Raw genomic sequence first — 27,397 nt, 5'->3', positions numbered from 1 at the left:
CCCCCAAACACACACACACACACACACACATCATCCCTCTAATGCTTCCACTCTGGATAATTGAGTTTTCCTTCCCTGCACTGCTGACAGAAATATAAACACCCTGCCACCATGAAAGCCTCTCTGTGAAGCTTTTAACACTTCCTGTTTCTGCTGCTTATTAACTAAGACGGCGACGGTAGAAACAATACTTGGATTACTTGGTCAGCTCTGTGTTAATGTTAACTACTGGATCAACTGTGTGTGTTTCTGCATTAAGAGGAGGAGGAGGAGGAGGAGGGACATGTTTTTAGTTTGGTTTAAAAAAATGAAGACTTCCGATTTCATAAGTGTTGTGTGACTCAGAGGTGATATTTTTTCTCCACTCACACTCACAGAGTTGCCAAAAAACACATGATAAGGACGCAGTTTCCTGACCTCTATTCTGCCTAAAGCATTAATACAATTACAGCTACCAAGACCAAGAAGGGATTTGGAATTATGATGTATAGCCAATCCAAATCGACCTTGACTGTGAAATGGAAGGATTAGCGTTGAAGAACATTTTCTTGGCACCTTGAGGATATTGTGTGTATGTTGTGTTGCATATTTTGATATCATAAAGAGGAAACACAGAGCTGTCAGTGCACACCTGCTTGATATAGAAGCTGCTGTCAGTGAGAGTGAGTAACGGTGGTGATGACTCACCGCCGCTCTAACCTTGACGAGACTCTACGGGATTAAAATGTCACGGATGGCTTCTCCCGAGGAGCTTCAGCTCAGAGTTCACAAAGCTCCTTAAAAATGTAAACATTATTTTCATGTAATTAAGATTCGTCAGTTGTCAGGAATGCAAATCTTTATGGTCTCATATTTCTACAGCCAAGTGTCTGTTTTTGTTAATAATTAAATGTTCCAGGATAAATTCAAGAAAACCTTCTTGCACTTTTTATAATTTTTTATTACAGGTTATTAATTATTTTCCTCTCAGTGTGCTGCCTGCTTAACAACCGCTATTTGTATCCCGTCTAAGAACAGTAAGAAAAATACAACCACACACACATTGACCCTAAAAATACGTTTCTTTCCTTCATTAATTTTTCAGCTGTTAGTTCTGAGAGGCTAAAAAGTTAAAGACGGTCACGTAGGTTAATTGAAATGAGCCTTTTTCTCAATAAATCCTGCTCTTCCTAGTTTTCATTATGTAGCAAGACACAGGTTCATATTTTTAATTATGATCAGTTCAGTTGATAATCACACAAAACATTCATTTTTTTCCATCTAGCCACATTATTTCTAGTTATACTGGTTATTCCTTTCACTGAACTGGCGTCTGTGGAAGGAATCGCTATGCGACAGGCGTCTCCTGGATCCAGTCGCATTAAACATTAAGTGATGAACAATCTGAAAATCTACTTTCTACTGGCAAGTTTTATTAAAGGGGTTGAAACTGTTTCCTTTCTTGCAGAGAGTTAGATGAGAAGATTGATACGCCTCTAAATTTCATGTCAGGAACTAGCGTGAACACGCTCGTATGATGGTCAGACAGTAATTGTTGGGCCTTGAAGTTCTCTATTTATCAAGGTGTGTAAAGCTGCTCTTCTTGTGAGATGCCGTAAATGTCTGACAAATCAGTTTACTGCTGGCTGTAGAGTAAACTACTGAGTCTGAGCGATTTATCCGAATGTCCCACCGATCTGACTGTTTAATGTTCAGATTGATCAGTCTATCTGCAGTATTTCTGTCAGGCTTTATCACCTGTGTATTGATGTATGTGTATCGTTGTTGCTGGATACAAAACAGAAACGGATCTTAACCTTCATCACTATTAAAGACACTCTGTAGTGTTTTTTGTTTTTGGTGCTGCTGAACAATGTTTTGTTGAGCTGTGATTCTTGTTTCGTTTGTATCTGATGCTCTACTGAGACACACACACACACAAAGACACCAGTATACTTATTGATAACACAGTACACATGTATCTGATCGAATACATGTGATCGACCTGGAAAACACGGATGTAAACGATGCAGGTTTCACATTTTGTTAAGAATAACAAAGTAAATGAAACTGTGTTTGTTTGCATGAATTCCACAGTATCTTTAACATCTGCTTTATACATGTACAGTGTGTTTGAGTGTGTGTGTGTGTGTGTGTGTGTGTGTGTGTCGGTTCCCTCCTCCCACCACCCATCTACCTTCAGGTCCCGCTGCCTGGCGTGCTCCAGGTCCTGCATGGCGCAGCATTGAGCCTCCTGCAGACGCTGCTGTCGCCTCTGGTGCTCCGTCTGCAGCTCGTCCAGCTGCATCCTCAGGTGCTCCCTCTCCTGGCTGAACTGGTGCTGCAGCTGCTGCAGCGACGACTGCGACTGGGACAGCTGCATCTCCAGACTCTGCTTCAACAAGGAGATCTAGAACAGGACAAACAAAATCTAGATGTTGGACTAGGAGGACCCTGACTGACATGTGCTAGTGAGGAACACAGTTACAAGAGGTGAAGGAAGGAAGGCGGTCAATTAGACTTGAACAAACATCATCATATTAAGAAGACAGTAACCTTTTAAAGCCTCCAGTGATAAAGTTTAGTACTTATTGTAAATAAACTGTTTGTAATTGAAGACAGTACATAATAAAGTTGAGTTAACACTAGAATTCACTGTCAGGAAGAAGCAGCAAGATGCACCAAATGAGTCTGTCTGGACAAATTAAGATAATGATTTTTTTGGGGGGAAAGTGTAGAAATAATGAAGTTCAACCTTGTACAAGCTGCTTTGGCAAAGCTGCAGTTAACTGTGATTACGCCAAAAAAGGCAACTGGAATTAATTAAGATAAAGTATAGACGACTACATCTATTATTTGGGTAAAACTATGATGTGCAACCGAAAGGTCAAACAATTAATGTGTGAAAACCTCTCATGTTGTCACTGAGAGCAAACTGACATGAATTCTTTAATGGACCCTAAATTATTAATGTTTTAACTTTGACATACAGTTGGAATAAGTGCTGATAAATTAATCACTCTTTGGATCAACTTGCACATCATCATACATGGTATTAACACACTGTACAATAAAGAAAAAGAACAGCTAATGCAGCTCAGTCTCAACAGCAGCGTCCCAAATATGGAAACTGTATTATGACTAAGACACGAGTCACACATGGCGTCATATAGTGGGATAGATTTATTAACAGTTAGTCCCAATATCATCATGTTGCTGATATAACTGTAGGATGGTTTATGGTGGTGGGGCTGTTGTAGTCTATTGTTACTGAGACCAGTGTTGCTGTGGGAGACAACTGGGAGCCTTATGAAAGAGATAAAAGTTTAGAGGAATGTGAGCCTTTATAATTTCTTTTCACATTACATGTAGTGATTTTTTCCACTGCGAGAGGTCCGATGCAGGGACACCAAGGCTGTTAATACCACTCTCATCTCCCGGTTTTGGTTTGTTTTGGTATTTTTCTTTTGCATTCAACAGAAGCATTTACACATCTCACTCATCCACACACTACATACATGACTGTTTGTTTTAGTTTCAAATAAAACAACTAAGTGGCACCTGAACCTGACTCGCTTCCCCTGTTTGTCGCATTCATTGAGCCGGTTTGTGACAAGTGGGGGCTCGTCCGTCCCGTACTCAGCTTTAAGTGTCTCGCATTGTGATATTTATTGGTGCAACTTTAACTCTCCGTTGACCCTTTTGAACGTGCTGTGACTCAGCTTGACACCAGAAACATACTCTTGTTTCTTTTTAATCACAGTTGATACAGAGATGCTAATTTAAGACATAAAGAAGTTGCATCCAAGTGGCAACTAACATGACTCCCGTTCATAAAGCCTCAACTTCTCTCTAGAAATACTGAGTCAATCATTGTTTTTAACGAGTCATTCTGGTGTCAATCTCTATATTCAGACCCTTTAATAAGTGGGCTGGTGGTCATTTTGGAAATTGTTGCTCCGTTAATAAGATTTGAAGACGTATAGTAGCTTTGATGTCTGTCATGTGGTTGGCTCAGTTGGCTCCAGAACTCACACGGAGTCGGACTGATGTCACAGTATTTCACTAAGTTTAATGTTACTTGATTACGTTTCGCCCCGGCACTCCTTATTTGGAACGTCCTGGCTCCAAATGGAAAAGATGGCGCCGACTAGAAGCTGCAACTCTGAGCTTGAAACCAACAGGTGACGTCACAGCTCGCTACGTCCATCTTTATATACAGTCTGGTTTAGACCATAACATCACTCTCATATTTCATTACTTAACATATCAGTGAAATAACACTTATATTTACCCTGCTGATACTCACATGTGTAGCTTTACTTCTTAAAAACATCCTGTGACGTGTCTAGTCTGAGAGCAAAGAGTTTGATTTTTATCTGCTCACGCATCAAGGCATCAAGGCATCAGAGGCATCAGAGACATCAGACGCACTGACATAATAATCTATTAAAATACAGACCATTAAAAAAATCCTCTGCGCCATCATTTGATTCTCAAACAACATTTTTTTCTGTCAGTGCGCATCAGTCGAGAGATCGACTGCTGCTCTGATTTGACATTAGAGTAAATAAATATGTTTCAGCTGATTGCGAGGCGTGAAGCAGACACATTAATCACTGAATGTGAGCTGATGGACCACGAGACAGAGCGAGCACGAAGGCAAACACCAGCTGATGTACAGGCGGCGTGCGTGGGGAAATGAATATAAATAAAGCAACTGACAGTGTTTGTCTGTGTGTGTACGATGACCACAGCTAGAGCTTAGTCACGCTACATTAATATTACCGGAGCCGTCATTAGCGACAGCGGCCCTCGCTCCGGCTCAAATAATGAGAATGTGAATGAGTTTGTGCACCAGTGTGAGGAGGAAATAAGTCAGTCTGGCATCGACAGGAGGTCTTGCAGCGGCGACATGAGGCTTTGAAGGGAGGCGGTTGCTCTTATTGCCCTTCTCATCCTCTCTCTCGCTCCCTGTTGACTTCTTTTACTCCTGGTATCATTCGACTACAAGCTGCAGGCGTCTGGTATCTTATGTTCAGAGAGATAAGCAGCCCAAGTTCATTAAAACTATCTTTAACCTGTAAATGGGTGGAAAACTACACTCATGATCCAGATTTTCTAACTTCTGAAGGCGTCAAAATACACAAAGCACAGTGTCATTTTATTCTTTTTCACATCATGGAGGCAGGCTGGACGACACCCAGGCATTCAGCACACACACACACACACACACACACACACAGTACACATGTAAACACACACTCACTGGCAACAGTCCTACCTGTTCCAGCAGGTCCTCCACTTTCCTCTGCCAGCTCTCCCTGGCGTTGCTCAGTTCCTGCTCCTTGCTTTGTGCCAGCTGAGATAACGCGGAGGCCTTGTCCTCCTCGTGGTCCTCTCTCAGCTCCTCACGTAGCTTCTTACACTCCTGCCTACAACATGACACCACATGACACATATTTGTTTGCATGATTAATGCATTTGAAGCTGCAAACTTTCCAAAAAAAAGTCCAACAGGAAGAAGAGTGAAGGTCAATGCCTTTATACTCGGGACCAGAGAATGATTATGTAGACGTGAAGTCACATTAGGCTGCTTATATTATCCAAAATAATAAGGTTTCTGGATTTACTGCAAGGCCTGTAGACTCAAATTTAAAAAAAATGTTATTAACTATATATAGCTTATCTTTATTTGGTGTATTTCAGATAATCAACAGGGCTTTCAGTTGTACAGAATTTTCCATTTCCCACTATCTTCTGAGCGCTTTTAAAACAGCTTATTGTCAGTTTTTCTGTATAAAGCTGCTGTAAAACCCCAGAAACACCTTTCTACATCTTTAATATCTTATCAGGAAGCTTCTTCTTTTTTATTTTAGGAGGCAGAATTTGAGACATCCTTCCTTTGCAAAGTACTGTTGGAAGAGAAGCTGTGCACGGTTACTGATAAAAGTATTAATGTGCAAAAGATGTTTTTTTTTTTTTTTTGTTAATCTGAAACTGAGTGTTAAACAGGTTCAGTTACAGCAGCATATTTTCCTTCTGGTTAGCTTATCTGCAGTAGGATGTCACATTAAAAGCATTATTTTAGGTTTATTTTGAAAGTACTTTCAAATGTTTCTTCTCACAATGTTTTCTGCAACTTCATCATATAATAACATAAACTGAATGCTGCTGTTACCTGAATCCATTGGCTACCTGGAAGAAATCAATTAAAAACGTTATGTATGCTTTGGATAATATAAATAAAACATATGTGTTTCTTTTAGGCAACTTTTATACTCTTATTGTGTTTTTTATTATGACTCACAAGCACAACAGACAGAACATTGCTGTAAAGGTAAAGCTGCTTCAGAACTCTCATTATCGGCTTTATGGGAACAATAAAGGTCCTTTATCAGACCTCAACACCGCATCTATTGAGCGACCGCCGCTCTTTAACACCGCCGCTAACAGCTCTTTGCATGGCTGTGTGTGTGTGTGTGTGTGTGTGTGTGTGTGCAGCCAATGTAATAGCTGTGTGGGAGTTGAAATGGCAGCTGTTAAATGAAGTATCCAGGAAAACACTTTTTTTTTTTCTTGTCATTTTGAGAGCCAGCAAGTGCCAGACTGAAGGCGGAGGGCTCACACACACACACACACACACACACACACACACACACACACAGACACAGACACACACACACACATACACAGCCACGCAGTCACACACACCAGACAGTCACGTTCATCATGCAGCACACTTGACACGTGCCATCATTCATGTCCTCGTTCAGTTTAAAACTCACAGTCACAGACATCACTAGTGCTCTCCCTCTTTCTCACACACACACACACACATGCACGCACGCACACACACACACACGCACACACACACACACACACACACAGAGGCCTTGGGCTTCAAAGAGTCTCTGGTCTTCCTAATAAGCGTTGTTCTATAGCATCTGCTGGGCAGCAGAAAGAGAGATGAGGGCAGACGGAGAGCGGATGGATGAGCAGAGAATTGAAGGAACTGTCAAATAGAAGGAATATCCAGATAAAATGTGGGATAATTGGCCTGCGCGATGACATATGTTACGTTCTGAAGCACACATGGTCAGTTCAGGTGTGTATCTGTGTGTGTAATTATGCATACGGACTGAGATAAAGAGTGTACATGTATATGTGTGTCCCTATGCCACAGATAAAAGCCAGTCGTTAGTGTCTTCATCTAAAATACATGTGAATTTATTGGCCTCAGAATATACATATATATATATATATATATATATACATATATATATATATATGTATATATATATATACATATATATATACATATATATATATATATATATATACATATATATATATATATATATATATATATATATATATATATATATATATATATATACATATATATATATATATGTATATATATATATACAGTATATACACTTGCTATCTTTGACATTTATTTTCTGTCTATTTGGGTCAATAACACCAATCAAATGGTTCATTTTAAACTGTGTTGCATGAAGCAGTAAAATAATCTTCCTATCATAGCAGCCTGCAAACACAACACAAGCTACAGACCTCCGACAACAAGCCGCATTCATGTTTCCTTCCTTTCTACTGACAATACTTTAAAATCACTTTGATATTATTTTTGACGGCAGAAAGAGACGACAAACTGTGTTTCAGTTGAACTTTAAAACGTGTTTCACTACGGGTTAAAATAAACTGTTTGCAACTAATCTGACATACCTTATTCATCAATATTCAATACGGTTTATTCCAGTACATTACGGTGCGGGATAAGCGCGTATAGATAATGGATGGAGGGATTTTCAGATGTTATTGTCGGCAGGTACGGCTGCATAATAGAGAAACTAGAAAATGATGTAATGATGTCTCTTGAAAGCTTTTAAAGTGAGCGTCAAAAGATAACGAAGTTTGTTCTTTTTTTCCCTTGGCTGTATCCTCCTGGTTAGGAACCTCACTGTGAGTTAGCATAGTGCCAAAGGCAGCACATCATCCCTCACTGGCTTCCCATCCACCTCCTGTACTGTCTGGACCAAGCGGCAACCTCCGGGGCTGTAAAATGAAGCCAATGCTGAAATGCCAAAAACTGCAGTTCCTTGAACGACCACTTGAGGCTCCAAAAGCGAGTCAATCCCCATAGACCCCCATGTTAAAATGCCCAACTTTACAGCAGAAATAAACATGTTTACAGCCTGGTACAAACAACAGTTTTGGTCTCTGTAGCTAATTTCCTCTTACATGACAACTGTACGGGGGGTGAATTTTTTTTATAACTCACCCGTTTAAATTTTATCAAGCCGTAAAGTTCTGCATAATGAAGGACATGGCTGCTTTGAGTGACAGGTCCGCCAGCCGCTAGGTGGCTTGTTTCAGCCATTCGGCCCGCCTCTTTGCCCATTTTTGATTGGCTGGGAGTTAGGCAGCGTCACGTACTGCCAAGATGGCGACGGCCAGAGCGGCTCACTTTGAGCTTCAAAACCGCTCTTCAGAAACCAACGGGTGACGTCACGGTAACTACGTCCATATTTTTATACAGTCTATGGTCTGGACTGAACCCTGAAGGCTGCATGGACACAAACATGGTTTTAGGTGTATAAACCCATGTTTGTATGTGTCGTTGCTGGATTGAAGCATTAAAATGCTCAAAAATACAAATTTAAAATACTTACTAAGTCATAAAGTAATACATTATCACAATATACTAAAAAATGTTATGTTATGGACTAAATATTGTTATTGCATTAACTTATCAGCTTTTATTACATTATCTGCAGTTATTACAGCCTGTATTTTCAGTTTCAGTTTAATAAAATTTAAACGGGTGAGTTATAAAAAGATTCACCCCCCATACAGTTGTCATGAAAGGAGAAATTAGCTACAGAGACCAAAACCATTTTTTTTGTACCAGGCTGTAAACGTGTTTATTTCTGCTGTAAAGTTGGGCATTTTAACATAGGGGTCTATGGGGATTGACTCGCTTTTGGAGCCTGAAGTGGTCATTCAAGGAACTGCAGTTTTTGGCACTTCCTCATTGGATTATTTTTCAGCCCCGGAGGTTTCCGCTTGGTAAATACTGACATGTTCACTACTAGACATACAATTAAAAATCAAATCCATAGTCTGACCGGATCAGTGGGTAAAAGACGTCCTTTATATGTTCTACAAGACCTCCTGTGTGACCAGGACAAACTAACATGATACAGTTTGAGCCTTAGTCTGCTGATCCGCTGAACCTCTTCTGTTCATTTGGTAATCCTGAGAGCTCTTTCCATGATTATGCTATCACAGAGAAACCGTCTGTTTCCACTGTGAAACAGGGATTAAAGCCAGCCTCCTTAATTCAGGCGGTTCACACAGTGTACTCACCCCAACCACCAAATGAACAGACGTTCTCCAGAGAATAAAGAGCTCTGCGCAAAAGGACAAAAGAAGGTGAATGAAAGCTAATGAAGAGGACAGAGAGCTGCGTGAGGATCATATTTCTTTTTTTTTTTGTTATTTCTACAGTAGCCACAAACTTTTAAGAACCACTTTTATTATGACTCTTGAGATTTATTAGTGATTAAACCCAACTGGCCACAGTCAGTTTGTCAGCACAGCAGACAAATAAATGAGAACAGACATTTCTAATCTGTCTTTGAAGCTGCTGTTTCGAGTCATTAATGTCACACTATTGTTTCCATCGCTGCGTGTGATATCATTTCCCTTTGTGTTTGGCTTTTGTCACTTTTTATTTGCTAAAATAGTGGACGGTGTGAGGCTAGAAGCTCTGTTTCCTACTGCTTGAAACAGTTTGTGTACAGCAGGTGAAATTTACATGATTGGTGATGTAGGTCCCTGGTAAAAGGAAGCTTGTCTCCACAAATACTTGGGTTAAAAAAAAGTCATACTTCTGGGAGGTATAAAAAGATAAAAACTGTCTGGAGAGCAGCTGCTGACAGATTTAGGTTGTGATGAATCTGGAGATAAGAGGAGAAGGAAGCTCAAGGTTCCTAAACTGCTTCCTGGTGTTTTAACGTCAATTCTTTCATTATTTCATGCAGGACTTATTGATACATATTGGCTTTCTGTTGCTGTTGTGCCTTTTTAAACTTGTTTCTTTTTAAGTGATTATATCAAACACATATGACCTGATCTGTCTTGAATTTCAGCTTTGACCACATTGCATTTACCCATTTTCTGTGAATCTAAATGGGTCATTAGTGGCCTCTGTGGGACAGATATGATGATACGGGTAAAGCACTCCGGTATCCAGAAGTGTCGGCTACATTTAAACAAAAGGTGAGGTTGGAGTTTGGATTACAAGAAGTGGAATGAAGTAATAGAAAATAGATCTTTGTCGGCACAAAGATATCTGAGGGCTCCGACAGAGCACAAAGGCTAAAAACATTAAATAACGTCAAGTGCGACCTTTAAAAAGAGCCGGTTGAGAATGAGCAAGTGCTTGAGAGGAGACTACAGCAGCAGACATCTTGAAATCACCAACATTTAGCTTTCTGTTGCATATGATGAAAGAAAGCAGCTCACAGATGAAATCTTTGTTGGATTTCTCTCTGACGTTTTGCCTTTAGTGTGAAATCTGTCACAGTAGAGTTACAGACAGGAAATGGCGTGGAGGAGAGAAGTGTTTGATGGCGTTGCGATCACAGAATATGGTCTGTGTGTGTTAACCGCTAGGACACAAGACGCTCAGAATCTTTGTTGAATATTACAGTAAAGAGAATCTGTAAAGCAGCACACACAGAAACTGAGCCTTGTAATTAATCCAGAAACAAGAGAAATATTACACCAGTAAAACTCCAGAAGAGGAGAAATATCAGTCAGAAGATATCGAGTCACCGCGCCTCAGACATTCAGTACATTAGTGAGAATATAACAACTTTATTTTGACAGTAACGGTGGGTTTGACACGAACAAGAAGTGTTTGTTTTGGCAGTCAGGGGACTAAATTCTCCCATAAATCATTTAAGGGTCTTTTCACAAAAACTACAAAAAAGAAGCAGGATATGAGATACTTTCTGAGATGTCTGCTGCCACCCTGAATAACTAGAGGTGACAGCAGTTTCATATGTGTTACTCACATCTGTGATTTATTCACTTTATTCTTTTGGCCACTTTGGGGGAAAGTATTTTACACAAGCAGACACGGAACAACATTAGTATTCATTCAGAGTTGTGTGTTTCTGGCCACCCAATCAGCGCATTTTAGCTCCGTTTTGGTCGCCACCAGCAAATATCTGGCTCTTCATCGACTAAATGCTCCACTGTGTCCACCAGATAGTCGCTAACTGTATCTGTCTGCTGTTTGGTGCTGAGCAGGTAGCTTACAGTGGCTTTATCAGAGGTTTTATTGGTGAAAACAGCTGCCTGCTGCTGGAAACGAGGTTGATCGGAGCCATAACACTGAACCAAACAGTAAAGTTTGAACAGCTTTCATTGGAACTACTTTCTGTCGATACAAAAATAGTCCCTATGAAATTGTTGACTGTGTGTTCTGTGGATTATCCAGAGTAACTGGGGCAGTGTTTCTGACAAAAGTGTTTTTTTCTAATTTGGGTGAACCAACCCTTTAACTGCTAGCTCAGTTTTTTGGCGGTGTTGCACCCCTTCATTGGTTAGCTGCATAATTAATGACCATATTTACTGTATATGTCTGCTCATCCCCCTGTGATTGAAAGCAACAAACGTAGGAGATCACTATGTGAAGTTAAAGTAAGCTGAGGTACTGTAAGCACACTAAAATCAATAAAATCATTTGTCATAAAAGAAGTCATGTGAAATTATAAATAGAGACGATCTGACAGTATTAGAGTATCCAGGGATTCGTAGCTGTTTACTGTCTCTTCAGAATCAAAAGGACAAAATCTTTTTAAGTAGGAAAACTTTCTGAGGTTTGGACCATTTAGACACTGTTTAATGCTGAGATAAAATCTAATAAGAGTCATTTGGATTTTGCCGTCTTTACTGTGTGAAAGTACATCAGCTCACACCTCAAAACAGTCAATTTCATTCTTTGAGGTTTTTAAATAATAACACTTCAAAAGATCTGTGGACGAAATAGAGACTTTGAGCTGCGGGGCTTTAACATGAGATTGGGCTCTCCAAGGATAATGCTTTGTCACGGTCAATATTATGAGCTAGATGACCTGTGTGTGTGTGTGTGTGTGTGTGTGTGTGTGTGTGTGTGTGTGTGTGTGTGTGTGTATTCTAGTGAGTGTGGGAAACGGAAACAGGGAAACAGAAAGACTTTAATTTCCCATCCAATCCCAATTTCATGCTCTGTCTTTGGTCAAAGACAAGACAAAGAGAGTGGGTGATACTCGCTCTTTCTGTCTCTAATACTCTCACTCTCTCTCTCACACACACTCACACACACACACACACACACACACACATACACTCAAACACATACACACATACATTCATACACACACCTGAGGGTTTCGGTCCATTTGAGCTCCAGCTCCAGAGCCATCTTGTCCATTTTAAGTTTCTCTTCTTCTTTGGTAGAGATGAGTTTTGCTTCATGCTGACGCTTTTGGATTTCCAACTCTCCCTGAGAGACAGACAGACAGACAGACAGACACAGACAGACAGACAGACAGACACAGACAGACAGACAGACAGACAGACAGACAGACAGACAGACACAGACAGACACAGACAGACAGACAGACAGACAGACAGACACAGACAGACAGACACAGACAAACAGACACAGACAGACAGACAGACAGACATCCAGACACAGACAGACAGACAGACAGACATCCAGACACAGACAGACAGACAGACAGACAGACAGACAGACAGTCAGACAGACAGTCAGACACAGACAGACAGTGTGAGCGTGCTATCACAGTCTAAATGCCACTTCATAGGCTTTTCCGCCTGGACACAAATCAGGTCTGTAGGCAAGTCTGAAAACATTTGGACTTTTTTTGGATTTTTTGTAGCGTGAAAAAAGGTTAAAGCCTCTTAGATTGACATTGCTAACAGCCAGCACAAAATGTTTTGATCCAAAAGCAGTGGTGACACAGAAGACCTTCTGAAACCCACTCTGGTCAAAACCAATTCTACGGCACATTATATTCTAGAAATAGTTTCACTGCTTTCTACAGAAAATGAATTGGCACCAATTCTGAGAACTGAATGATCATTTGGATTTGGAAGGAAAAATCCAAAACATTCAGTGGCTTCAACTTCTCAGTGGTGAGGATTTGCTGCTTCTCGTTGTTTTGCATCATTCCAAGTTAAATAATCTTTGGTTTTGGACTGTTGGTGGGAAAAAATAATTCAATAATGTCACCTTGGTGTCTGGCTTACCACTTCTTTCTAGGCTAAACAATTAATAGAGTAATAAAACAATTGATGAATTAATAATGTAATATTTGCAGCCCTAATAAAGCAGTAGTGGTGTGTGTTATGTGAGAACTTGTGAGTGAGGATATTTTTAAAAAGAGAACATAACATCTTTAATGGGCTGTTAAGACTTAGGATTACGGTTTAGGTTAGAATTACAAAGGTTTGAGTCGGGGTTCTGTAGTTAGAAGGATTAGGGTTAGGGTTAGGTCTTGGGTTAGGGTTAGGGTTAGGTCCTGGGTTAGGGTTATAGGGTCAGGGTCAGGGCCAGGGTTAGGGCCAGGGCTAGGGTTAGGGTTAGGGTTAGGGTTAGGGTTATGGTTAGGGTTATGGGTTAGGGTTAGGGTTATGGGTTAGGGTTAGGGTTATGGGTTAGGGTTAGGGTTAGGGTTATGGGTTAGGGTTAGGGTTAGGGTTAGGGTTATGGGTTAGGGTTAGGGTTAGGGGTTAGGGGTTAGAGTTCTAGGAATAAGAACTGCATTATGTGATCGAGTGTCCTCAAAAGTGCGGGATAAATAAGTGTTTGTGTGTGCAGACCTGCAGTGCAGTCAGCAGGTTGCTTGTCTCCCTCAGTCGGGCTCTGGTAGCATCCAGCTCCTCCAGCAGTTTGTCCTGCGCCTCCTTCAGCGTGGAGATCTGTCCCTCAGCGGTTCCAATGTCCTGCTCGCCCTGCTGCACCTCCTCCTGCAGCCGAGACACCTGAGGGGAGGAGAGACGGGGACAAACAGCCAGACAGCCAGAGTTAGAGAATAAACTACACCCACAGCCCCTGCTCTGTTTCACTTCAGGCTGTGCGGCAGCAACCTTGAAACCACATCAGCATTTTATGCTCAGCGAGATGGAATTTCCATCAAAAATGCATTCAATACCCATTTCTATTTCTGATTTTTAAATGAGCCAATCCCATATACTTTTTGCCAACGTGGCAAGATAGCTCTGCAATGCATCAGATATTCATTTACCATTCATTTTAAAAGAAAAGTACTACTTAGAAAATATGTGCATGGAGAACACAATCAACAGCAACAAACACACTGTGGCAGCAGGTTTATACACAGAAAAACACTGTTTTAAGAGAGAAATGAAAGCTCAACATTTAAAACTAAGACCACAGAAAAAGTTTGACTCCCATTCAGTTTTAAACTACAACAAAAGTTAGAATACTTAATTCTGCAGGTTGGAACAAGTTACATTTTAAATTATCTTCTTACAGCTCACTCTTAGAAAGTTCTTACTAAAACTTGTCTTTTCAGGCACAATCAGGGTTTGGTTTAAAAACCAGTCAGACTCATTCAGCTGAGGCTTCAGAGGAATAACTGTTATCAATAACATAATTAGAGGCCTATAAGCCAATTAGGTCTTCTGCCACATTTGGACTGTTAAATAGCTACAGTATATCTCTTGGGCTCAGTTTGGGTTCAGACAGTTTATTTTCCAAATTGCTTATTTTGTATATTTTAGTGTGTCCTCTTAGGAAGATGGGAGCTACACACTTGGAAGTGACATTCATCTCATTTTTCAGATGCTAATATGGTAAGAAAATACTGTTTACTTCATCTCTCACTTGGTAAATACTATTAAACATTCAAAACGCAAATATTATTAAGGATTCAGACTAAGTTTTGGAGGTGACATTACCAACAAGAGGTTAAAAGTATAGTGAATGATTAATTCATTTCAAATGATACAACCAAAATTAACATTTTTAAATGCATGTTGGGTTTGTAAAACTAGATTTCAGGCATTACATGCATGATAAAGTAAGACATCTTAAAATGGTTTCAAATATGCATATTATTTCAAAGCTATTACTGATTTTATGTAGTCAGGAACACATTTTACGTTCTAAATGTTCTACCTCCTCATTGGCTGCAGTGAGTTTGGATGTCAGCTCCTCTCTCATCTCGTCCAGCTGCTGCTTGAGAAGCGTCTTCTGCTCCTCCAGTGAGAGGCGTTCCTTCTCAAACTGCTGCTCCAGTTCCTGCAGAAACCAGTCAGAAACACAAATCTGTCAAAAACAACCCATAAAAGCCATCAAGTGCGTCAACTGAAATATAAATTTCTTTGTGCCTCGATCCACGTCACTCGCTAGTAAAGTTGCGTTCATTTTTATTAGAAACCAAGTAACAGTGCATAAGCATGATTATTCTCAGTCACGCAGGTCATAAAAGGTAATGAGACAAAGTAAACTGGACTTGCTGTTTGATCCTACAGACATGTCACTACTTATCCAAAAGGCTTCATCAGTTCTGTTAAACCAGAACCAGAACTGATGTAGCAAAACATCTTCAAGACTAAACATCAAGTTCACTCAGCAAATAACTTTATAGCAGATTATCTTACAGACCAAATACGACTTTAAACTCTTGTGTCAAGCATGTCATGTGAGGTCAAGTCAGTTCATTTTATGTCAAGTAACAGTCAAAGCAAGGTTTGAAACATCAAGCTTTCTTGGATTTTGTCCAATCTAATAACACAAAAGTCCTGAAATAACACTGTTACACATACAGTAGGAGGCGGGTGTGTTCATGATGCAGTAGTGAAGAGCTTTGATTCAAGGTAAATTAAACAAATGAAATAAAAATCATCGCCTAGGACAGTGGTAGGTCGCAAAATTCTAATACTTCATATAAATGCAGAATTCGACCCTGCTTCTCTCTCCTCTTTGTCTGACATTATATCGACTGCATTCATCTGTGCAGATTTCTAAAAATACTTCAACCAATGCCATTGTCCTTGACAGAGAAGAGAAAGAGCTCCAGCATTGTTACCATGATAAAGCTTATTATGTCTGCTGATGAATGGGGAACGATTTCTGTTATGGTGTGCAATGATTGCAGCTTTCCAAGGACAATTAGAGCTGAGGGAAATTGCTGTAATGTCAAATGAAATTTGCCACCATTATTCATTACACAGGAGGCTGGAGTTTGTAACGCTGTAGAAAAAACATTTAGTTCATTGACTATTGTGACACAGTTCCATAAAAATGAATGGGGCTTCACAGTGAGGAAAGTTTCTCTGTCGGCGGGATAATAACTGCGGAAACTGACTGACACAAAAATGCATCTATAGTTTAAACAATTTCAATAACATGCTTCAGTGTACACTCTGCAGCTCCTCAAACACTTCCACATGAGCCCACTTCTGCTCTCCCTCTCTATTGGTGCCCTGTGGCTGCTTGCATCAGGTTTACTACCCTGATGCAAGCCTTAAAAAAGCCAACACTGTGCTAGTTCTGTACCTGCCTACCACCCAGCCATTATGAAAGCCCAAGCCACAGCAAGATCTCTCAGATCCACTGTTCGCCCGGAGCCTCCTTGCCCTTGCTAAGACTTTTTCTTCAGCTTGCTTAATTTGCTTGCTTGTGGTGCTGCTAATGGTGAAACATGTTTATGACAAAATCAGAACTCTGAGTAATTTGCTATCTTAAAACACTAAAGACCGACATCTTAAAATTGATCAACTCCTTGGTCTCTTCTCTTTCAAGATGTTGCTTTGACTGTTGTACTGTAGGAGGATCCACCAACTCAATGCTTTGTTTTACCTGCTGTGATAACTTTTTGTTAGTTTAGTTAGTTTAGTTGTAATACTTAAGTAATACTTAAACCAGCATGAATTGTTTTTGTTGGAGCAGCAGAACAAAAACTTGTTATGCCGAGCCATAGACTTTATAAAGAAATGGATGGAGCCACCATGACGTCACCCATTGGTTTGTGGACTTGCGTTTTAAAGCCTTAAGTTTGGCATTTTGACTGTCGCCATCTTGGATTTTTGGAGCCAGAAGAGACCATATTTGGATGAGAGGGTGGAGCTGACCCACAGAGCATTTGCAGTCTATGGTTAACTGTGATAATGCTAATGCTAATTTTTGCTAGCGAAAAACTGACTTAAAACTATTAAAACAAAATTAACTTACTGGAAAAACTGAACATTCGACTCCTTAGAGGGTCTTTTAGTTCAGCCAAATGCTAAACAAAATGTTACAATTAACTTTCATGAACTGAAAACACACTGAAATATTGTCGGCTATGCCTATACTCTGTGAATCTGGGGTTATGCCATGTTTACGTTACTCAACCAATGTTGTTTCCATGGTAACAACTTGTCAATAACAACATAGCCACGCCCCAAAGCATACCCTGCTTCATTGTTAAATTTAAATTAAATGGGACCATAATTTACAAAGTTAGCATCATGCTGTATTGAAGAAGACTTGAAACTAGCGATTGAGACCATAAACTCGTTAGGAAAGTGTTTACTGAGGTAATAAATCAAGTGGGAAGTAGGGTCATTTTCTCATAGACTTCCATGCAAACGGACTTCTTTTTGGAGCCAGTGGAGTCGCCCCCTGCTGGCCATTAGAGAGAATGCAGGTTTAAGGCACTTCTGCATTGGCTTCACTTTTCAGACACGGAGATACACGCTTGTGCTGAACATCTTTCTAAACTGCCTATCACACCCATCAGATGTGGAGCAACATTAGCATTCATTAGCTGTCATGTTTCTGAACACCTGATGAATGTAAGTCAAACATTTACTCTCTTTTTCATTCTGTTTTGGTCTCAACCAACTCCTGAGCATAATATCAGGCTTTTTAACTGATAGATGCTCCACTATGTTTGTGTTTGTATGTCCAAGTGTTAAAAATGTTTCAACTTGAGCGAGAAATTTGCGCATCCCAAGGTTTAATGAATGTACTTCATAAATGTACAAAGAAGGGAAGGAAAAGGGGAAAGACTGGAGGGAAATAACAGAAAGAACTGGAGTCTCTGGTGAATTCAGTCAAAAGCTGAATTGAACACAACACAGAAACACTCACAGAAACAGACGGTGTGTCCATTGCTAGCTAGCTTACAGCTGTTTGGGGCAAATAAACAGTGGTATAACTCGCACAAATGACGCAAGGTGAAAATGTGCCTCAAATCCTGTCTGAATACACTATCAGAGCTTTTTTTGCTAAAAACAGCTGCTTGCTGCTGGAAACCCAAACCAGTGAAGCTGTGGTCTGTAAAACCAAAACAAAGAGCTGAAAGATACTAAAACAACTGATTAGTCCACCTTTAAACAGTTTGTTCTGCATTTTCTACAGTGAATAAAGTATTGTGAGGAAGGAAGGAGAGTATGACTATTTAAACTATACAGGAGATTTACTAGTTTATTAGAAAACCTCACATTTTTACAGATGGTCAAGTAATGACTGTAATATTGAATGTCTGTCTTGTTAAATAAACATCAGATGCAGGAAAAAGCTTGTGTTCAACTGCTTCAGTTGTTTCTTCACTGCTTATACATTTTGAAAAACATGTACTGTGCTTTAAAGTTTGATTAAACCCTGTGATGCAAGATTTCCTGCCAGCGTACATTTTCTATAGTGAGACTGAGATGCTGCGGTATGTGAGGTGTACATTTGTTGATGTCACTTTGTTGCCATGCACCACATCTCAGCTTAATCAAAACATATATTTAAAAAATACAGAATATTTTCAACATACTGTATTAAAAATAGAATTTGTGGAAGTATAGGGTGACTCCCATCAGTCTGATCATATCAAGAACAGAGTTTTCTGGCCACCGGTCGGTGGAGAGAAATCTAATATGACATATCAGAATATCTGTCGTGCCTCGCGGCTCGATTTAGAGGGCGAGACCGAGGAAGAGCAGACCTATTCATTTAAATTCCAGACCCAGCCTTCTCTCAGACAACTCTCATTACAATTTAAAGTGATGAAAGAATGGAGGTGATGAAAGAAAAGATGATTAACTAGACTTGATGAAACTTCGATCAGACAAAAGAATCAAGTGATAAAGAATAGAGGGATGAAGACGCTTTTTTGTTCTCATCAGTCCGCCCCGTCGTTTTGCAGAAAAGAAGCTAAACAGATGACTGAAGCAGCAGCGGTGGGTGAACGAGGAGTGAATGAACCGCTGCTGCTGCTGCTCCCCCTCATCCTCCTCCTCCTCCTCCTCCTCCTCCCTGTCACTCCCTCAATCTGGACATTTCTGCACCAACACTGATAGCATAATCATGAACAGGAGTGAACAAAAGCAAATTACTGTACAGATCTGAACACGGTGGGAGGGAATATGAGGCCATGAGAATCACACAGGGCCAGAATGGAGGCAGTCCGCATATGCAATGCATATCTAATAACTATGGAAATGCATAGCGCTCTTCTCTTAATGTAGCTGTCAGCTGCGATCGGGTCTACAGTGGAATATATTTTAAAACACGTCCTCATTATGCAACTTTGATGCAAGAGAATACTTGATCACTTGCTTTCGCATGGCTGTATGTGACTGGAATAAAGGACTCTGTGGAGATTAGGCATCATCATGAGGCTATTTCAGACTGGTGGAACTGTACGCCTCGGCCGCAGTCAAATTAGTGGCAGGCTGTGGTTTGGAACAGCTAGACCTCTGGCTCATTAAGCTGTTCTCAAGGCCCAGTTTGTAATCCTTGGGGGCAATTTCACTGTTTCATGTCGGATACAAACATGTCATACTGGGGATTTGGGTATTTGCCACCATTTGAACACCAGTCAGAAGAACAAAGACATGATTTTTGTGGTGCTACAGGCAGGTTGTTTTATTGGAGGCACTATATTTAACAGTTTAACACTATCTAACATTTCTGTATTATCCTGCATTCATATCAATAACATTAGGATACCTCATGTTGTTATATTCTTACATACCAGTATAGTCAGTCTGCATTTAAACACACAATATGTAATTTCAGCCGCTAGGGGTCTCAATCAAAACAATAACAAAAGACGGAGTGTGATGACGGTGTGAAGTAGCAAGGGATCATGGGAGTTGTTGTCTTCGTTGTTAAATAACCAGCTTCACTGAGATAGGATTACTCCAGTGTTAATCGTTCGGGATGTTTTTACCGGAAGCCGAATTATCCGTATCGTTAAAATACTAATTAAAGCTGTTTTACCTAAAAAAATTAGTGTTTCTCCAGCGATGTTTGGCGACCACCGGACTTCCTGGAGGGGCTGTTAGCCGAGCTGCTGCTAACGTTTGCCCAGTTTATTTCTCTAATAACTTAAGATCCAGACGTCCAATGACTAAAATCCTTCTTCCGGCTACAAGATATACAACACAACGCTGATGATGTTATCTTGTATGTGTGTAAGTTACTCTTTGGTAGACGCCATTGTAGCGGACAAACACAGCGCCGCCGTATGCATCTTGTGCGTGTTTACTCTTTGGTAGAGGAGGTATGACGCCATCGACAGGCGACCAAATGAAACGGTCCGTTACTTTATAATAATTATGTAATAATAATTACATATTATAGCTTTAAAGGTGTCTTGTGGAGGTTTTGACCACCAGTAGCGCTATGGAGCAATGTCCACCATGCATGTGCACAAGTACGTGCGCAGTGTGATATTCTATATAACTGTTGATATTTGGTGACGGTAATGCACTAAGAAATGTTGCAAAAATATATTCAAACACCGGTTTTGCAAATGTTTATGAGGAAATGTACACAACATGCTCGTTAGGCCTCAAGGGTACAAATGTTACATATTGATGAGAAACACTGAATGTAAACAGAACTCTACAGGGCGCCTTTTAATGACCATATTTGTTTTTGCAATTACACTGCAGCACCTTGCCGTACCGTATTTATCAGACTTGCACTGCTAATGTACTCATATATATTACTTACTAACTTATTTATTGTGTTTTGTTTCTCATCTATTGCACCTCAGTAACTGATGTACTTTGGCTACTTTAACATTACAATCTGTCAACCTAAAAAAATGGCCGACACCTCTCTGACACAGCGTGAACAGTTAGAAGTTATGTTACAGAATATACTACATTAAGATTCAGACTGGTATTTATTTTACGGCAAAGTAAACAGATCATGTTTTCAGACCTTTCACACCATCTTCATGTTGTTTTTTGTCACCTTCTCTGCTGCTAGATTCTTCAGGGATTAAAGCTTCACTGACTCATTTCTGTCCTGCAGTGACGAGCTGGTCAGTATTTAACAGGAATAGTTTGTCTGTTTTAAACATTATTTGCTCTTTTTGAAGATAAAAACATCAACCTGACTCACTCAGGAAATTCAGGATAGCTGCATAAAGCTGGACATGTTAGAAAATCATCTTTGTTATTTCCTCTTTTTCTTTGTTTCTTGCTGACTAATGCAACAGGATACAATAAAATTAGTTAAAAATGTAAAAGTTAAAATGTTCAGTTTTGTTGTGATTACAACTTAAAGTGTTTCTGTGTTGAATGAGTTTAAATTTTGATGCTGTAAGTTGTGTTGTTGCACAGGACTGCAGAATATTTAGAGATGCTTTTAATATTTTGTCATCTAATTTACACATATATAGATGGTCAGAACCTTTAAATACAGTGTAATCTAATACAACACTCAGACACAGTGTAAACAGTTAAAAATGTTATAGAGCTGCAACGATTAGTCAATTAATCAATTAGTCGATCGACAGAAAATTATTAATATAACATTTTTGATCATCCATTAATTGTTTATGTCATTTTTTAAGGAAAAATGCCAGCTTTTTATGTCATAAATGATATTAAACCAAATATCTTTGGATTTTGGTTTCTTTATTTTATTTTTTATTTGAAAACTTAATGAGAGGATAAATCCTTTGAGATGCACCATCTCCTCAGGCTCAACATTTAAAGGCTCAATATGTAACTTTTCCACATTAAAATGTCTAAAAACAACTAGACCTATGTTATATATGTTGTTGAGTTGTGTACTTACATTATCCCAAATGTTTCCAACAATGTTCAAACCCAGAGAAATCTGTAATTTAATCAATGTAACAGTCCGTTTCATTTCTGTCATAAATTGAATTTTTATTTTATTTTAAGCCACATTTTAACAATAGACTTCTTAGATCTAGAGTTCAGTCATCAGACGTCTGGATCTTAAGTTGTCAAAGAAACAAGCTGAGCGACTGTTAGCAGCAGCTTGGCTAACAGCCCCTCCAGACGTCCTGTGTCCACCAAACAGCGTCATAGAAACAGTGATTTTTAATGTGAAACTACTTTAATCAGTGTTTTTACTGGTTTTAATCACCAGGTCTGTTTGTTCCGGAGAGGAGGAGACCTCTGTGGATAATTCGCCTCCTGGTAAAAACCTTATGAACGATGAAACACTGAAGGAATCCAAACCAGGAGAAGCTGGTTGTTTAACAATGAAGACAACAACTCCCATGATCCCACACTACTTCACGACATCATCACACTCTGTCTTTTGTTATTGTTTTGATTCAGACCCTAGCGGTGGAAATGACATATTGTGCATTTAAACAAAACAAAATACATCAGTAATAATAATGACAATAAATTAAACAATCAAACAACACAAAACAACCAACATACAAACATCAGAGCTCTCACACCATCCCAAACCACACACACTACATCTGTTACATGAGTCATCTGTACAAAGAACGAATGATAAATACAATAAATGAATAGATCAAACAACATTATGTCAGAGTACTGAGTCTACTTATAAACTACAAATGGAAGTAAATACAATCAAAAACAAGAGCAAGTAGATTTAAGGTAAACAAGCAAAGAAGTCTTTAAGTCACGGACAGAAGTCATCGATCTGAGTCGGTGAGGCAGATTATTCCAGTCTGATGGAGCTTTAAACTTTAAACTACGTCTGCCGGTTTCTTCAAAGAGTCGAGGAATAAAGAAAAGGTTGTTGAGTGTGTCTGAGTGAATAAGATGATCTGAATGGAACTAAAAGCTGTTTTAAAGGAAAGTTAAAGTAAATGCATTTAAAAACAAAGAGTGAAGAGGTCACGCATCAAACAATCATCTGAAGACGTCAGTTTGGGCTCTAAGAAACTCTAACAGGCATTTTTCACTATTTTCTGACATTTTATAGACAAAGCGTTTAATTGATCAATTGAGAAAACAATTGTGAGATTAATCGACTAAATAATCATTAGTTGCATCCTTGTTACATTATAAACTATATGAAGTTTAGAATGATACGTATGTTTCTATGGACACAGCCAGGGAGGCCAGACTGGCTTCACTTTGTCATAAAGAAGTTGAGACAGAATCTCACTTCCTGTTATACTGAAGGGCTGGACGATATGACCAAAATCTCATATCATGATATAGGTAATTTCATATCCTGATAACGATACATATCACGATATAGCACATTTTCTGTAAATTCAATGAATAAATATTTTATATAAAATGACCACATGGAAAGGCCTGTTTCTTCTTACATTTTACATGAATCCTCCTGCTGACCGTGAATCTTTGCTATACGGTGTGTCTCAGTCTGGGGCTTCTTTTGAGCGCTCTGCTGTACTTTCATGGCTCTCATCTGTAGACTCTCCCCGTACTCTTTGACATGACTTTTGCGTAAGTGGTAAAAGAGGTTAGAGGTGTTTGAGTTTGACGAAGGGACCGGTCTGCGGCATAATTTGCAAAATACAGTTTTCTGGTCCATGTCAGACTTTTCATACCCAAACCACGTCCATACGACAGAAATAGCCCCTTTCTTAGGTACGAGCTCCTCGTTGGACTCCTCCATGTTTGTTTATGTCGTCTTGCCTTCGTCCTTTGCCTCACATGTGTCGTCAAGTGTCGTCAAATGACGAAAGATATTGCCGTAAAGAGTGTGATTTGCGCCACCATGATATAAACGAAATAACATAAAATGAAACGACATACGTTTTTCTACCGTAAAACGATATATATATCATCATATCACACAGCCCTATTATACTGTGACAAATATAAAGATTTAAGAGAAAAAATAAATCATATATATCCTGAATTTATGCACCTCCCTGATCTTCAGAAACTGTCCTATCTATGTGAGGAGAAGTCTTGTCATAATCTGAGAGAAATCAGCTCTGTAGTAAATGTTTCTGTGTGATTACATCTGTAAAAAATGCCTTTTATTATATTGTATTTAATATTATTGTTTATATTTACGTGTTATTGTATTCTAATGTTCTGTACTGCTTTGACAATGTAGATTTCTGATCTGCCAATAAAGCTTATTTGAATTTGATATTTTTGGTAGCAGTGAATATTACAGTCTAGTCTGGACTGATGCATCTTCAGGATTTGTCTGTCCCCTTTTTTTGGGATTTCTAGGTTTTCTGGGTCGATGTTCAAAAATTTTTTTTAAAAAAGTCAAATGTTAAAGGTCACAGGAATAAAAACATGAATCTGTTTTCTTTGAAGTACCTTCAAGAGAAATCCACATCAGCTCATGAACTGATTTTTCTGAATCCACTTCAGCTGAGTCGGGAGGATAAACCTCGTTTCGTTGAGTAAAAATATATTCCATAGAATATGCAGTAGACAAGCAGCGTAAAAGCGCCATCTAAGAAGTGGGTGTATATACGGTATGTATGAGCTTAAGTCCTGTTAGCTTGGCCACACTCTAAGTAAGTAGCAGTAAAATATTTATGCTGGAAGTTTTAGAGAAACACACACACACACACACAGTCGTGTACCGGTTGGCTTCAGGAGTCACATCCTTCAGCCAAAACTCACATCTATCTCCTTTCCCGCCCCATCATTTTGTCCTAATTTTGATTACTTCACTCATTTTATGTGCAGTAAATGTTTTCATCTCACAAGAACAACTATGAATTTACATCTATCAGGTCCTGCACCCTTTTAAATGTCCAAACTTCACAACTTTCCTGATTTGTTTCAAAGATTTTTGAGTTTAATATGATTAAAATAGACACTTATGATGCCTTTAGTGACCATTTAGAGTGACAAATATCAAAATATGTGACATAAGACCACAGAAATGTACACACTTCCTTACCTACAGAACCAGTCAAAAGTGTGACGTCCCCCTTTGCCTTTTGCTTAAGAGGTCGCTTTGGCTTCTAGGTTCAGGAGCCAGTGGGCGGGGTTGGAGAGGACGTCGGGGAACTACCTGCACCTGGGTAGTTTAGGCCTCCAGCCTATTAAAGTGTCTTCTTGTTAAACTCTCTCTCTCTCTTCCTTCCAGGCCTCCACCAGCCAGATGGGTTATATTTTGGTTTTGTTTTGTTTTGCTTTGCTTGCATGCACCACATACTTCACTTTCATCCATACATCGCATTCATGACCGATTTAACTGATATTACAATTTTATATTAAGTTAACAATTAATCTAATTTTTAAAAGCTTTACTCATGTGTGATTCCCTCCTTTGTCACTGATTCTGAGCCAGTTTGTGGCAAATGGGAGCTCGTCCGAACATTTTGGGTTAAAGTCTAGCTTGAGTGTGACAGATGAGGGCTTTTTGTAGGATTGTTATTGGCCTGTCATGTTTAAAATCTTGAGTATATTGTATCCACACGGCATGTATGTAGGCCTTGGTAGCAGGCCTGTTGTTACCAATGTGGAGGAGTTTCACACATGAAGTTGTATATTATTTTCTCCGGGGTAGGAATTGTTTGGAGTGGATGAGCAGCACTTGTCCCCTGTTTTGGTTTTAGTTACCTAACTTTGTTTTGCCTGTTTAGTGCTTTAAATCAGGTAAGTGTTGGGCCATTTGAAGTACAATGCCTGGGTTGGGGTAGCCATTTTTGTTGACCCACTAATCCCCTGTAAGGTTTGGATGGCTTTTTCCCAGTAGGGGATTGGTCATGTAAATGTTCAGTGAGGGAGCACGTCCCTGGCTGCAGAGGGGGTCGCTGGTTTTCCAGTTGCTTTTCTGCCCCAGTGGTTTGCAGTGCATAATAACCCCCCACAAGTAGTAGCACGAAGACTAGGGTTGGGGAGGGTCTAGCCAGTTCTGAGCTCTGACTCTGAGCCAGTTCCTGACAAAAGTTTAAACACAACTTCCCCTTTACTTGGATGAGAAAATGTGTCCAAACTTTCAGCTGGTTCTGCAGGTAGAAAGTTAATCTGATCAGTTTTTTATTGTCACTTACACACTGAAGCTGCTGCTGTGTGTTTGTTTGTGTGTAGCAGATTTAGCATCGCCCCCAAAAATAGCACATAAAGAGCGTCAAGACATTTTTATCACCTGTGTGACTCATCAGTCAGACTGCTGATCGTCTCCACGTGTGTGTTTCCCATCAGCCACCGTCTCTCCGAGCGTTGTTGTTTTCATTGAGAATTTATTTTTATTTGCCTTTTTTTGGGAGCGCACATCTCTCTTTTGTAACATTATATCACTGACAGAAGCTCACAATTCAAGCAGCCGTGGTTGCGTGAGCTCAGGAGCGTCCTGAATGACGTTGAGAAGTGATAAATATAAACATGCTCCCACGTCAGTAGGCTGCATTTCCTGCTTTGACTTCTCCAGGTTCTGAGTCACCAGTAAAGCCCCTTTTTGATGTATTTTAGCCTATAAACATCTGAGAAAAATGCAGATTTTTTTGAATAATTCTTCGAGCTCCTGTCACTGGCCTATGTATGATTAATGCATTCATTATGATATACATGCATGCAGAGAGATTATAAATCCCAAACCTTTATTCTGTATGTGTAATAAACTGCTGGTTTATTGCGTCATACGCTGTAGTTGGTCTCCTCTGGCTTTGCTCCTGTTGACATGATGTCAGAAGATGCAGGAACGTGTAATTCAAAGATCATGTTTTCTGTCTCTGTTGTCGGACCTTTCACACCATCTTCATGTAGTTTTTTGTCACTTTCTCTGCCGCTAAATTCTTCAGGGATTAAACTGCTGCTTCCAGCATCAGCTTCACTGACTCATTTCTGTGCTGCAGTGAAGAGCTGCTCAGTATCTAACAGTAACAGCTTGTCTCTTTTAAACTGTATTTTATATTTTTCAAGATAAAAAGATAAACCCTGCAATTGTTAACACACTCAGGAAATGCAGGATAGTTGTATAAACCTGGACGTGTTACTTGAGCTTATCTTGGTTTTAGGGCTGCAAATAACAATTATCAATCAATCAATACATTCAAGGCCAAATTAAAAAATCAACTAAAGAACAATCAGCTGTGTGACCACTGAGCCTAGTTTACATTATTCACTTTTAACTGATGTGGGTGTATGTGATGTG

General features: G+C 39.5%; 1 protein-coding gene across 2 annotated transcripts in view; it reads right to left on the bottom strand.

Annotated features, from left to right (window-relative positions):
• The window catches only part of fam184ab (family with sequence similarity 184 member Ab), a 148,531-nt gene that overhangs the window by 46,083 nt on the left and 75,051 nt on the right, over positions 1 to 27,397 (bottom strand). For both annotated transcript variants that reach the window (XM_067572611.1, XM_067572612.1), the window contains exons 10-14: positions 15,230 to 15,352; positions 13,909 to 14,070; positions 12,444 to 12,565; positions 5,264 to 5,414; positions 2,177 to 2,389 (exon numbers count right to left, since the gene is read on the bottom strand). In XM_067572611.1, the coding sequence (XP_067428712.1) occupies positions 2,177 to 2,389; positions 5,264 to 5,414; positions 12,444 to 12,565; positions 13,909 to 14,070; positions 15,230 to 15,352 (771 nt within the window). The remainder of the gene's footprint in view (positions 1 to 2,176; positions 2,390 to 5,263; positions 5,415 to 12,443; positions 12,566 to 13,908; positions 14,071 to 15,229; positions 15,353 to 27,397) is intronic.

The sequence above is a fragment of the Thunnus thynnus genome, chromosome 18, assembly GCF_963924715.1.
Source record: "Thunnus thynnus chromosome 18, fThuThy2.1, whole genome shotgun sequence".
Taxonomy (NCBI): Eukaryota; Metazoa; Chordata; class Actinopteri; order Scombriformes; family Scombridae; genus Thunnus; species Thunnus thynnus.
This window is presented reverse-complemented; position numbering and strand designations above follow the sequence as displayed.